General features: G+C 39.5%; 1 protein-coding gene across 1 annotated transcript in view; it reads left to right on the forward strand.

Annotated features, from left to right (window-relative positions):
• LOC117959826 (netrin receptor UNC5D-like) overlaps positions 1 to 15,290 on the forward strand; it is a 180,778-nt gene that overhangs the window by 127,409 nt on the left and 38,079 nt on the right. Inside the window, exons 3-4 of the mRNA XM_034897157.1 lie at positions 8,999 to 9,142; positions 9,350 to 9,453. Coding sequence (XP_034753048.1) covers positions 8,999 to 9,142; positions 9,350 to 9,453 — 248 coding nt within the window. The remainder of the gene's footprint in view (positions 1 to 8,998; positions 9,143 to 9,349; positions 9,454 to 15,290) is intronic.

Genomic DNA, 15,290 nt, shown 5'->3' on the forward strand with positions numbered 1-15,290 from the left:
TGTGGTGAAAGTACGACATTTAAACCCAAGCACTCCAGCTCATGATCATTCAGCCATTGAATTTCCTGACACTGAATAAAATATGCATTACCATTCATGCTGTCTTTCTTCTAATCAGCACAAAGATAATCTTTTAAATCAGTTTGGATTTTGTTAAGAAACAGGTGCACTGATCAGCACAAATATTGCTGAAGTGCATCGTCAATTTCAGTGCACCAGTGTTTATTTCCTTATCTCTTTGCAGTTGTTAAGCTTTTTGATAAACCACAGGCAGACAAGGCTCAGCCTGATATTCCATGTAGTTATCCCTACCTAGATTTTAACCTCCCTTCAGGAAAAAAAAGATCTTCATAGACAGTAAGTCAGGTGAATAGACCCTAAAATATCCGAAGACAATGTAAAATAAGCGTAGTTTCTGTAAAGAAAACACAGATCACTGTTCAGCACACTGCATACTATGACCTGTCAAAGTATAGAATACAGAATACTCTTTTATTTTTGTCTTGGTTGAAATGCTGTAAGAGGGGCATGAGATGGAAATGAGTGATAGAACTCAGGAGATTATTGAAGGACGGAGTGAAAGAAGAGAGAGGAAGGTGGAACGGAGGGGATATCTGTGCCTATAGACTTGAGCTGAAAGGATGATACCCTGATGGAGAGATAAGAGAGAGAGAGAATAAGGCAGAATGAGGACATTGGAAAATGGAGAGGGCAATGGGAGAGTGAAAGAGAGGCCGAAATGGATACCATGTTGGTTATCCCGAGAAATAGGGGATAGCAGCTTCTGCAGATTCAGTGATTAAGAGATAGTGATTGAGGGAAAGCGTTTGAATGCAGGGAGGATAGAGGAAGTATGGATATCTATTCCTGCTGATGCTCTGTCAAAGACTGTCTCCACTGTTGTGTATTATGATCCCATCCAGCTGAGAGATACCATCAGCCAGGCATGAACTCAGGACAAAGACAGAAAGGTGGGGACTGGTGAGGGAAAGTGAGATGCCTCTGAGGCTCTAAGTGTCACCAAGTATTAGTTAAAGAAATTGGAGTGAAACAAATGGAAGTGGCCCACAGAGTAAAAACTACTTGTCTATGCAAAACTGGCTCCTAATAAGCAGACACAGGGTTTTTGGATAAACATAAATAAGGCAACTGGGGAAATGACACAAATATGGACTCATAGCATTTTAATGGCTGAATTATCATGATTTTTTATGCATGGAGTAATGCGTCCCTTTGCTTCCAGGATTAAGTATGACACACACACAGCTGGGACCAGACTGAAGATGTTGCTGGGAGCATGTTCCGCTTGTCTAGCAGGGTTCGTCTGTGTCTGGCCCTCAGCCAACCCTTACAGCCCCCACATGCTGAGCTGCGTGCCGCAATGTCACATCACACAAACATTTCCCCAAATCTGACAGACGTGCTCCTAAAGCTATACCCATCCACCCCAGCCCACAGCCCACGTCGTGTCACCCACTATGTACAGTACACAGCTGCTTTATGAGGATCCCGAAGACAAACGGAATTCTAAAAATCCCAATCCGATGTGGCGTTAAGTACAACGGAGACATCCTGGACCCGGTTAAGCTAAGCCGGACCAGAGGATTTCTGCCGAGCTGCTTGAATAAGAAGCCACTTGTAGCTGGCACCGCCTGGCTCCCTTGGGCCTTTTCATAGACTCAGCCAAGGCGAAACAATGGGCCAAAGCCAGGAGAAATCATACCACAAGCCCCGTGCCAGACAGACCAAAAGACAGACAGAGAAAGAACAGGAGCAACGTGGGAGGATAAGAGAACATCAGCATTGGTATATCTCTTCCTGACTTCTTTATAGAGGCTACATTAGATACATATTTAAGGACATGTTTAAAGGGGCATGTGAAAGCTGCTCCACCTTGAGGGCTGTTGTCAAGGCTTTGTGGTGCTTTGTCTAGAGCCACTGGCATGAGCCTGAAGGAAAGAGAGGCAAACAAGAAAACAGTTGGCATGGGACCGGCTCATGGAAGGAGCTGAATGGATGTTTTATATTCCTGAACACTGAGAAATGACCGCATGTCATCAACATGACCAAGCAGTTATTGGATAATATCTCAAGTCCTGTGTCATTCCAGGCTACTTGGAAAAGGGACTAAGCTTTGTGATCCCTGCCTAATGTGTCTTTTGGATTTCTCTATATGTTTATCTTGCCTTCAGCAGAAACACCATGGCCATAACTCAAGCAAACAATAACTTCCATTCAATGTGTGTGTATATTTATTGCCAGGATTTAATTAAACACCAATGTGTTTACATTTAAGCAAACATTTTTTTATTTCACTGTAAAATGGGTGGATATTGAAACATCACTTTTCACATCACATTTTTTTAATTTATTGCTTCTTTAGTGGTCAGAAATGTTCTCAGTGTGTGCCAGACAAAAGAAGCTTTTGTAGTGAATCTACAGCAATGTAGCTCACTCCAGCCTTTATGAGTCAGTTTCTTCTGTTTTCAGCATGAACCATTGCATCAGGAGCAGCAAACTGTTTATGCAATAGTTTCTTCTGTTTTCTTCATCATTAATAAAGATGAGGTCTGATTGTGAAAAAAGATAGTGTGTGTATATAAGGCGACAACATGCCTGAACCCAATCCCTAGTATCCTTAATACTTAAAGGTCCCATGGCATGAAAATTTTACTTTGAGGTTTTTTAGCATTAATATGAGTTCCCCTACCCTGCCTGTGGTCCCCCAGTGGCAATATGTGTAAACCAAGCCCTGGGTATCCTGCTCCATCTTTGAGAAAATGTAAGCTCAGATGGACCAATCTGGTGTCTTCTTTAGAAGCTGTCATAATGGGAAAGGTTAGCTTACATTTCTCTGCTTTGTCCACCCATGAGAAAGAGAGAGACATTATGGCTTGCACATAGACATAATAAAGAGTACGGTGAATAAACGCCGCATTTGTTACTGGGCACAATAAGTGCGGATGCCATCTTGGACTGGTCATGCTCCTATTTGCGTAGCAGCAGAAGAAAAAAGATGCCAGAGCACGGTGAAGCATATTCCTGCACAAATCGGCAGACCATCGCAAACGGGATTTAGGGGACTATTTTTCACAAGTAAGATTTAACGTTACTGTACTACCGGTTGTAATTTGGGAATAGAATATTACCAGAGATTTGAGAAGGAGCATGAATCTTTGATATTAGGCCTACTGTACTGAAATTGTAGCCAGCTAGCTAGGGTTATGTTTACTTCACTGGCCAGTGTTCACCCAGCTATGGACTGAGACTTGATAAGTTATATTCCATAACACTGACTTGTTATTGTAGAAATTAAACAAATCTTACTGGTATAATACTGCCCAGCAAATTTTACACAAGTGGCACAGACTGTATTATCAGTGTTGGGCAGTCGCTATTTGTAGCTTAGCTAGTAACTTAATATTTTGGCGATAGCTTCACTATTTCCTAAATCAAGTAGATTTTTAGTAGATTAACTCTATTTACCAAGTAGCTTGCCCACACAAAATACGCTTTTTTTGTCATGGGAAATTAGCGCAACCTAGTGTAGCTTCCTATGTAGTGAACTAGCCTACTGCTGTGTTTGTGTTACTTAGCTTGCTACCGGGTGGTTGCTTTGTGTAGTGAAGCTTTATTCATGGCAGAGTAACTGACAGCTTAGCTCACTACAATTTCCAAGTAGCTTGCCCAACACTGTGTATTATTCGCATGTAATTCACTCTTACAAAAGTAAGATATCTCTCATGTCTCATGCCCACTACACTTACTTAAAACAGATCATTGGACTGTAGAATTGTTTGCAAACAATCTTATTCAATTTGAGCAACTTTGGTTTATTATCAACACATGTGCATCAAAATAAAGGTTCTAAGAAGGAAATAAATAAGTTTGGCCTCCTTTGTGAAATGTTTTTTGTGTAGACACTCTCAAACCTTCCGTTTTCATTTTGAAGGTTTCCCATGGACAAATATGTGAGGAAGAAGTGGGAGGTGGCTTTGAGGAGAGAAGGATTCACTGCAAGTGTTTCATCAGTGCTTTGCTGTCAGCCTTTTAAGCAGGGCAATTTTGATAAGACGGGTCAGATTGTCCGACTCCGAGATGGAGTTATTCCATCCATCTTGAGCTTCCCGGTTCACCTCCAATGAGTAGTTGTATCATCATCAGGCTATTAGCATTCATACACAAAAAGATTCTTAAATCAATCACAGGGCAGAGTGAGATACCTGTTCTTTTATTTATTATGTATTATACTTCTTCATTTTAGTTGGAAAAGGGCAGGGCTACGTCTATCTCCAGTAGAGCTGAGGAAAGCCTGTCCGTGGCCTCTCAGGATTCCCAAGAAACGGCAACTTCACACCCACAACCTCACCTTGGGGAACACATTGAGGACACACAGTTTGGCATCGACAACCATCATTCTGACTTGTTGTCATTGGTTGTGTCTGTGTTTCTAAAGATAAGGCTGCACCACATTGCCAAACTCACCTCTATTGAATGGAAAGAAAGAAAGGGAAAGGGAGCAAGAGAAAGAAGCTTTGCAAAACAGTCCTCTTTCATGGTTTTAGCTCATGTAAAGTTTGTGTGTGTGTGTGTGTGTGTGTGTGTGTGTGTGTCTGTGTCTGTGTGTCTGTGTGTGTGTGGATGGGTTGGTAGGGGGGCTGCTAAATGTCAATGGCCGGGAGGAGATGGATGCAGAAGAACGTGGTATTACAGTGTGTATGAGACAGAGAGAGACAAATATAAAATGACTCTAATATAATATTATCATATATTGTTTCTTCAACTTATTAAAATATCTGACTCTACTGCCACTGTCTGTTTCTGCTTCTCTATCCTATTTATAGTGTGTGATTTGCAAATTTCCTATCATAGCCTACATCACATATCATAGGGTGACCAGTTTCAGGGGACAGTCCCCGTTTTTGGCTGCCTGTCCCTGGCTAAATACAGAAAGAAACTACATCTGCCCCTGTTTTTGAAGATCATTTTGAAGATTTTTCAATCAGATTGATGGTCAAAGTGAAAATATCCCCTTTAATTCCCCATTTTGGGGATTATGTTCCTAGTTTTGATTTTGAACGTCTGGTCAATTTTTATCATATCAGAATATTCTATTAATTTTAAGCCCACTATGAATATTAAAATACGCTGAACCATGTGTCCTGTATTATAGCTAGATGTATGACCTTTGCAGCAAAAGAGTGTGAAAATCAGTTCAGTATTCAGTGAGGTATGATTAAATAAATGTGCTGACAGCTCATTGCACCTGCAAAACAGATTACACTGTATGGAGAGGGTGACCGATCCAAGATGGAGGCCATACGGCTCGTCAGCGGCAGTAGGCAGTTGCAGTCTATGCGGCGTCTGCTCTTTATATGTCTATGGACTTGCAAAAGAGCGGAGCATGCCAGTTGATCAAGGCCACACCCCCACCTTCCACCTTGCCCCGCCTCTCTCCTCCTCAAGAGCTACAGAGACAGAAATGGCACCTATTAAGGAATGCTCATTGTGGAACTGGCTGTAATTCTGCACCGAGGCTGAATTTTGGGAAAGAGACTTCAGATATGGTATTAGGGGACCACTAAGGTCTATATAAAAGCATCCAAAAAGCAGCATATCATTGGACCTTTACGGCTATTGTAACAACCCAGAAGTTAAACTCAATGACAGACATGGTGCGAGGTTAGTTCATTTTAAGAATTTTTAATTCCAAATTGACATTTTTCAGACCATTCACACAGAGCCTTATATATATATATATATATATATATATATATATATATATATATATATATATATATATATATATTTATTTTAATGAATTGATCTGAGACTAAATGCATCTACCGTGTCATACTAATTAAGTTAATTGATCATTTCAGAACTCAAGCTCAGCCGCCATGCTTCCATAAAAGTCACCATTAAGTCAGCCAAAATAATGTTATTGAGCTGTTGACGAGGAAATGATAGCAACAGGAAAGCACTAGACTCACCATGTTTCTCTGTTTATGTCACAAAAATATTTGTCTTCATTCTGCATTCAGATTTATACTGGATATTGTTAGAAATTGTCTAGATTGCTTTAATTTGTGTAAATGTTTTTCGGCAACTGTTTATACTACTCAACCTTTTTTTACAATCAATAAAACAACATTTGTATTTAAGCCCTACTTTCAAAGGTGGAAAAAGGAAAGTCTGTGCAACTATTAGGGTTCGGGTGGAAATAAATAGTTGAAATAGAATGGGAGGTTTTAGTGGGAAAATACAAGTCATAATTGCATTGGGTCATCAAAAATGATTTTTCTCTCTTTCCTTTGTGTATTCAATGCGAGGAGGCCCATATGAATGTTATGTTGGTTTGAAAGGAGAAAGCTCAAAAGCTCCTACTTTTTAGCACAGAGTGCCTGGCTTTAATATCTGATCATAAACTTAAAATAACACCTGACAAGCTTCATCCTACACTTTGCAACTAACCCACTTAAAAAAACTCATCTAAGAAAAAGTAATGTGGATGTAACGTCTGAATATTGAACTTGAACTATTGAACTACTATTGAATTTGCATCTCTGCGTTTTTAGCCTATGGGCTATTTCTTTACATTTCGGCAAATCTGCAACATTGAAAATCGTGCTGTTCTGGCGATTACTGTAGCAGTTCCTATTCACACAATCACCTGAATTTTTTCTAACACTGAAGAAGTATAATTTTTCCCACTTACTAGAGTGCAGTTTTGTGTTTTTTTTTTCTTCCTGTGGTTAAATCTGTCTTACCCTCACTTAATCAGGCATGTTGATTAAGTCCCTAATTTGTAGCAGTAGAAGGGAGTAGATTTTGTGCGTGCGTGCGTGCGTGCGTGCGTGCGTGCGTGCGTGTGCCCGTGCTTGCGTGCGTGCGTGCGTCTGTTGTACATAATATTTGTCAGTCATTGCAGAGGATTACAGTGTCTTCAGAGAACATTTCTGTTTTACATTACTTCATTAGGCTCCCTTTGATAACCTTTCATTTCATATTAGTTTTCATTTAATCCCGGCCCCTGTCTGAGCTGCTCTTTGCAATGTGCGGCATGACGGCACAAGCCTGTGGAGAGACAACACCTCTACAAGTGTAGGGCTGCGTAATTAAGCAATAAGCCACAAGAGGCTGAGCTTTACAGTGATTTTTAAACAGCTGCTGTGAGATGTGTTGTTAGGCACGACTTGTAAGCTGTACTTGAAATCAGTGTTAAGTACAACCTTTACTGATTTACTGCCTTCAATATAAAAATAGAGTTAATAAATTAATAACAATAAAAAGTAATTAAATACTAATTTAACCTTGACATCCTTTTGATGCTATTTATGCTCATGTTTGTTGTTAGTGATGGAGTCTGCCATCCCCGTGCCTGATTTTTGTCCACAAGGTGTCTTTTATTGTGAAAGAGTTACACAGGACGCTATGTATTTGATACTGAGGTTTGCGCTGAGTGCAATTGTTAATCAAAAATGCATGTACAAAACCAGACATGAGTTTGTTTGGCTGCCCTGTAAACAGATACACTTGCTCCTCCGCATATTAGCTCCTCAATGAGTGTTTCCACCAGTAACCGTAACTTTACTTTCGCCATGAAATATAATTTGGTTATAATATTTTTATTTGTGCCAAATGCTTTTAAAAGACAGAATTGTACATGTGCACCAGCATCTTTGCTGATTAGAAGTAGAGTCAAATTCTGTGAAAACATAGTCTAATGTTTTAAAAACGAAAGAACGAAACAGGCCTAGCAGTAATCAGCATTGAATGGAGTGAAAACTGGTAGCTAGGTTAAGTCAGCCTACTACTCCCACACGTAAACTCAGACAAATGCATCACTGCTGCTCATATATTTAATCAGCTCCACCTCCACCAGGATTTAATTCAATTCAATTTGCAGAGTTATGTGAAGTAGTAAATATAATCTACCCATAGGCCCTAATTGTAATTTTCTTTGAGGGGGTGGGTATTTGTTATTGTGACTCCTTATTCCCCCTCTGTGCATTTTTAATTGTATACTGCGGGATGTGACGAGGAGACTAAACACCTAATATTAACTGTTCATAACTCTTCATTCATATTTTAATAAATCTATTCAAGTTGGCTGCCTGAGGTTTCAGAACATCACATATGCTTGCTGAAAGCTGTAATTTCCTAGATACCCAATAAATCCACCCAATAATGCATTAATGGTCCGAGCCTGTCATCTTTTGTTCATATTGAAATACCAGGCATTTAAATTCCCATCAGTTGTTTCTGAAAATGTTCATCTCACGCCTAGCTCATTAGAAGCTGCATCAACAGACAATATACGGATATAAACGAAGGACCTGTGTGACATTAAGTCGAAATTCTGATGTAGAAATGGATGATTTGATTGTCGTGGAAAGGATTGGTGTTCAGATGAAATATTTAATTGCATTGTTTTGCTTATCTTGTCTACCTTAAATTATAGCCCCTTCAAATGTTTTCAAAGAGAGAAAATGAGTGCTCACGCATTCCCTTAAAACAATAACAGGCTGATGTGTTTCTCCTCTCAGTTAATTCCTCCACTGGAAAGCATTTAGTGTCACTTGTGTATAAATGGATTATGGTATACTGAAAGAAGATATGAGGACTCACTTACAACTTTCTAGCGTTTTGCATTGCTTTGCCAAAACTGAAGATTTAACAAGGCTTTGTCAAAAGACCAGCTATATAACGTAGTAGCGTAGATATCAATATTCACATTGAAGTGGTCAATGTGTATTTAAATGAGATGCAAGTATACAGTTAAATTGTTGTCTATCTAAAATCTCTGAAATTGACTTAATTAGAGTAGCATTCTCTCATCCTCCGCGGCCTCCTGGCAAATGGTAGATCTGTTTCTGCTGATAATCTTATCATATTAAGATTTCACTCATCATCCTGTCCCTACAAATCTCCATCTCGTTAATCGATCATCCCTGGGATATAAACTAACCCAAACAGTCCACCATCTTGTCTGCAGGGCTGAAGATCCGCGAGGTGATGATCAACGTGTCACGTCAGCAGGTGGAGGACTTTCATGGACCAGAGGATTACTGGTGTCTGTGTGTCGCCTGGAGTCACCTGGGAACTTCCAAGAGCCGCAAGGCAACTGTCCGGATCGCCTGTAAGCAAAATGCCACTTTGATACCAGACTGACCTTATTGTCTCTGAAAAGCTTTTTCCTCAAACTGGTGGCACGATATTGTGGAAATCCATCATTTTCTTCATGTTCATACATGTATGTGCGGGAATGAGAAGGTCACACATGAAACAACTTTTCCATCATGCTGTTGTAGTTGTTTAATGCAGGTTTTTTATTCTCTTCTCGTAGACCTGAGGAAGAACTTTGAGCAGGACCCCCAAGGCACTGAGGTGCCTCTGAATGGCATGATTGTGTTGCACTGTCGTCCCCCAGAGGGAGTGCCTGTGGCTGAGGTGAGGGCTTCTTGCACTTCAAACAAGTAACATTTTCTCCTTTGTTGCCTGGAGAGGAGTAGTCGTCTGTCTGGTTTACTTACACTGTAACTCTGTATTCATGATACAATGTTTTGTTACTCTCTAGCCAAAGACTCATCTGCACTTTTCTCTTCAGTTTAATATAGAAAAGAGCTGCAGTTGATGAGCTGGAGATGCCATTTGTTTAGTGTCTCAGGCTCTCTCTGTTCAAGGAAGAGTGACTATTCATATACTGGGAGTAATATCTATCCATGTGCATCACTGTGTTCTCTGTTTGCTATGTTCCCCGGTAAAAGGATGTCTGGCTATGACTTATTTAGATGCCACGTATTCCTTTCCCTCTCAATATCATTCCCCCTCTCCCTCCTCGTGCGTGTTTGTGCGCGCGTGTGTGTGTGTGAAAAATAGCCATATTAATTTTTACTATGAATATAAAATGAGGCTCTTGTGGACTTTCCTGTTGAGTGGTGTGTGTTGTGCTGCGCTCTGATGTGCGCCTTCATGTGAAGGCTCAGCAGGCAGATATGTCAATATCAAAGCCTTTGTGCCCAAGCATCTGAAGCTCTGCATTTACTTAAAGGCACAGTCCATGATCCATTCATAAACAAAATTACAGCTGTACCGGCAAATTTCAAAGCCCAGGACTGGAACCCTGCTATTACTAACCAAAATGATTGACAGGTCTTGACAAACACTGACTAATAAGTTATTAATTTTGCATGATGCTAATAGTTCAAGCTTTGTTCACATCAGTGCAGTTTGTCAACATCATTACATGTTTTATAATCTTAATATGATCAGTTGAGAGACACTTAGTCAAACTTTATGACTGATTGTTTTGTTATTTGTATTTAAAGGGACGTTTGTCTTGCCACCGCTGCTCATGGGGGGATGTTGGGTCTCTGTACATTAACGAGACCTCAATATGAAAAGTTTCATGAGATAACCTCTGTTGTGATTTGGTGGTGTGTGTGTGTGTGTGTGTGTGTGTGTGTGTGTGTGTGTATATATATATATATGTATATATATATATATATATATATATATATATATATATATATATATATATATATATATATATATATATATATATATATATATTCATACAAGAATGAAGTTGACTTTAAACCAACAGACTGAAAATCCAACGAATCCCAGTGTCATATCAGACCAATATATAAACACACATACAGCTTGACCTCAGTCCAACTGAGCATGTGCGTGTGTTCAAAGTAGCAAGAAGTGAACAAGAAAAAAATCTGGCAGGTCATTGCTGCTAACGTCTGCAGACTTCACACGGTGTTCCAGTGTTAGAGATCTTTGACAAATATTAAATATGATCACTGTTGGTAACTTGTCTAATGGCTTTCCACTGAAGCTTGGAGGACTCTAATAAAAGGGCTACAATTCAACCCTGTTCATCTTAAAACTGAAAGTCAACACCTGTGTGTGTGAATATGTATTGTAGCATGGAATTTATGTACCCCACACATTTTCTCCAGCTTTGATCACAAAACAAAATGTAGATTGGGGCTTGAAGACCCTGGAAAAAAAAAAAGATCGTGGACTACCTCAACAGAACACGCACAATGCACTGGAACTGTTTGTGCTGTGTGTGTGTGTGTGTGTGTGTTTGTGTGTGTGTTTGTGTGTGAGAGGGAGGGAGAGAGGGGGAGGGTGATGAATGATTCAGCTCTCACAAATGGAGCATCGGTGTACCACGAGTCTCCCCCATGCATTGTGGTCATCAAATAGGCAACTCCTCATGCATTCATTAATGTGACTCTGGCTAACAGAGAGAATGGTAATAGTAAATAATGCAGGGACAAATCCAGCTCCCTCTAGTATGACTTGCACCGGGAAGAAAATAGTCTCATCAAGAGTTGGGGATGTGGCTGTGCTTTTTTTTTCACAACTTTAGGCATTGCTAAAAGGTTAAAACCTTTTTTGTATCCAGCACTGTGAAAATTGGCTCAGAGAGAAGCTGTAGCTCAGCTACAGTTTGAGTTAAAGGAATTGAGGTCATGGTGCAGTGTGATCTTTTGAACCCTATGTGTATTCTAAGGCCTATTTATTTTGGTCATGAGATTTATTTGAATGTCTCATATTTCCTCAATTTGCAACGGATCCTGATGAAAATTTAACAGTTGCAGTAATTGCTGAGTTGACCTAATGCAAATGGAATGATTTCCAACTTCCATGCCAACTGCATGCCGTTTTAAGACATCAACGCTGTACAGATGATTTTACAGCTTGAAATCCCCTTAAGTCGCTGCTCTCATTATGTTCTTAGAAGCAACACTAACAGTGAGAGAGAGGGAAGAACTTTATCCGCATCTTGCTGTAACTAAGCCACCCGGGAGTTTACTGGGCTGCTGTGTAGGATGTTAATGAAAATCAGAGAATGCCACATTATCTGTCCCAGCAGTGATAGAAGCAATAATCTGTGCACACAAGTCCGACCACAGAGAATGTATCATAGTAAAACAGCTTTAGTCTGCTTCAGTTTATTGGTGACAAGAGTCAAGATGGCCAAATCTTTTCACTCTGCTCTACTTTTTATAGACAGGGAGCAGCTTAGAATTCAGATTATATTCGCTGTGATGTTGAAGTTATTACATTATTGGCTCTGGTTAGGGAATGATAATCACATAATCATTTTTGTTAAAGCAAGGCTGAAATTAAAATTCACTTTGCCAAAGAAGTCAATATAAATACACATGCTCAGTGTTTGTTTTGACCTGTGCACTTATTTGCTCAGCCGTTGTTAATTACATAAACAAAAAGTAATGGGGATTAATGCTAAAGTTAGCAAGCTAGGCTACTTTCAGCATTTTCTGAGCGGAATATATACTCAACAGCACAATGGGGGCATCCATATGGTAAATGTTGTATAGAGACAGACGTCAAATCACTGACTGATAGCTAATGCTGACAAAAGGAGAAAAACAGCTGGTTTCAATGTAAATAGGATATGTCATTATGTCATGTTTCAGTCACCACAGAAATTGACAGAGTGTCTCCTAGCAACTGCTGTCATGGGAAACGCCCACCTAGTTGCCTCAAAATTAGACATTTTCCACAAATGTGTCAGATGTGTATTCTCTATTGTAAAATGTGCATTAAAGCTATAGTGTTGTACTGTAAAGTGTATGTCCTTACACAAATCGTTAGGGGCAATTAAAAGTTCAGTTCAACTTAAAAACAACAAAGTCTGTGCTGAAATCAAAGTCCCTGGAGGATAAAGATCATGGCCATAATAATGACTGCATAATTAATGTAGCTCTAAGAAAGCAATTAGGGCACCATCAGGGAACATAACTGTCACGGCAAATTGCACTATTTTATTTACTACTCAAGATTTTACAGCCTCACAAAGCGACACAGCACACATTTCAAGCTCAGTTGTCACCATGAAATATTAGATCGGGAAAAAATCTACTAATGACTGATTAAACGTAGTAGCTGAAAGCCCAACCAATTAGTATAGGGACTGTTTGAAACAGCCAAACCTCATAAAAGCACATTTAAAATACGTGCTATAGATATAAACTGAAGCATGATCCTGGAACAACGTGGCCTTTTTTCAGGCCTTACATTTATTAAATAAGGGATTTGGGATGTATTTTTTACAACCAGGAAAGTGATCCTTGTATCCAGTACCAGTCTAATTGTAGGAAAAACTATCAAACATCTACTATACAGCCTACTTCGAATGGCATCGAAGCAAATAGCTGTTGAGTTTTGCAAGCTCTAAACGAGGAAAGTGAAAATTATAGCTGCCATTGTAGGGGTAAAAGTTTAGTGGTGGAGAGAGAGAAAGAGAGAGAAAGGACTCCAATAACTTTAGATAAAAACTTTTTCGCAATCATTAGCCCCACATTAACAGCCCAAGTATTCTATATACAAAGTGTAATTAATCATCAAGCCTCTCATCCAAAGTCATTTGAAGTACTTAAAATGTAATTATTCAGTGATGAACATAACATTTCTGGAAACGTTGTGGAGATAAACCAAGGACACAACAAGAGTTTTACCACCCCCCACCTCTAGAATATGCTGCTGTCAGATTCGGAAGGCTCATTTGTTTAATGTGATTTCATGAAAGTCATTGTTGCATTGAGAAAAGGCCATCCATGACAGAGCGAAGGCGGGGAGAGGGTGCAGGAATAAGGGAAGTGAGAGGAGGAGGTCGCTTGTTAATGAAACTCAACCATAATTGAATCAGATGGGACAAAACCTACTGCGATGCTTTGTAATCGTCTTCGTGTCGCTTTCACTTCCCATTTAAATGATTGTAAATGTAGGTCATTACATCTGCTTTCAGAATAATTGAATGTTGAGGCCTAATACAGGTAGGAATTAGAATGACTTGAACTGGATGTACTTTTTCTGTGTGTCAGGTTTAAGATGATGCCACTCTGCACATAAACACAAACTGCTCCAGTCCTGTTGGCTCATCTCAACCTCTTCAAACAGCTTCAAGTTATCAGAAAAATGATACTCTGCTGCATGGTTAATAGACACCCTGCTTTCAATAAATATCATGACTTGATTTCATTTGCTCCCTCTCCTCTGGCTGGAAATTACTAAATATCACAAAAGTTAAAGAGAAAACTTTCAGAAGGACACAGTTTTCATTAGCTTCAGTTTAAATTAGCTGCTGTCCAATGGTCAACATGGGGACCTTGGCACCACGTAACCCCGCCACCAGCAAACCATAAAGCCTGGTCGGCTATGTTAGGTGGGGTGTAGTTCAACACTGGTTGCTGCTATCTAAGTGGAACAAATTTGCCAATTAAGTAAATCTGCTTCCTGTCCTCCCGAGGCACTGGCTTATCAGGCTCATTTGAGTCTGTCCTGTCCCTACCTTCTCATCATCATGTGCATCTCGCTATCGCTTTACCCCAAAGGGGAGACTGTAGGACCGACACAGAATGCAAATCACACTCTGGCTTTACACTCTTCCTAGAGCGAACGCTAGAAGAGAGGAAAGGAGGGGAGGAGTGTGAGAGAGAGAGAGAGATAAATCAAAGCAACAACATAAGACAGAAAAATTAACCAAAGTACAAGACAGTTATTTTAATCTACTTTAGCATAAGAATTTCCTGAGATAAGGGCCCCAGATAGTGAACACTCGCCACCAAAGAGACTCCACATATATTCTTATTTGACGATCACAGGGAGACTGGAGGGGAAATTATGTTGTCAGCTACACTGAAGAACATCTGAGGCTGTTGCACCTTTTTACTTCTGTCTACTTTTGCTAGACTTTTACAAATGTCTTTATAGTCCACGATCAGTGGTGGCATGTAACCAAATAATACATTAACTCAATTACCATACAATTTGGAGGTATTTCCATGTTTTAATATTACCACACTACATATCTGAAGGAAGTTTTGTACTTTTTACTTCACTACATATATTGGACAGCTTTAGATACTAGTTATGTTGCAGATTCAGATTATTAATACAAATTATACATTTTATAAATATACTAATACATGAGGATGTATTGTTGTAGATTAAGCTATTCGTCAATATTGGAAGTACCTCAAATTAGGCCCAACTTTCCCAACCTGCAACATGGTGATGCTTGCTCATCATATTATTCTGGAATGGGCCGTTTTCTATAAACTTTTACCGTACGTGCTTTCCACTTCTTCAAACAAATGTTCACACTATTTTCTTACTCATTAGTTCTATTTCAAAAATTGTATTTTTTCTAGAATCTCGAGTGTCTGAAATAAGATATCACTTAGGCAGTCTAAAATAAACCCAGTGGAAAAGATGGTGGTAGCCAAAGCTCTTTG

The sequence above is a fragment of the Etheostoma cragini genome, chromosome 16, assembly GCF_013103735.1.
Source record: "Etheostoma cragini isolate CJK2018 chromosome 16, CSU_Ecrag_1.0, whole genome shotgun sequence".
NCBI lineage: Eukaryota > Metazoa > Chordata > Actinopteri > Perciformes > Percidae > Etheostoma > Etheostoma cragini.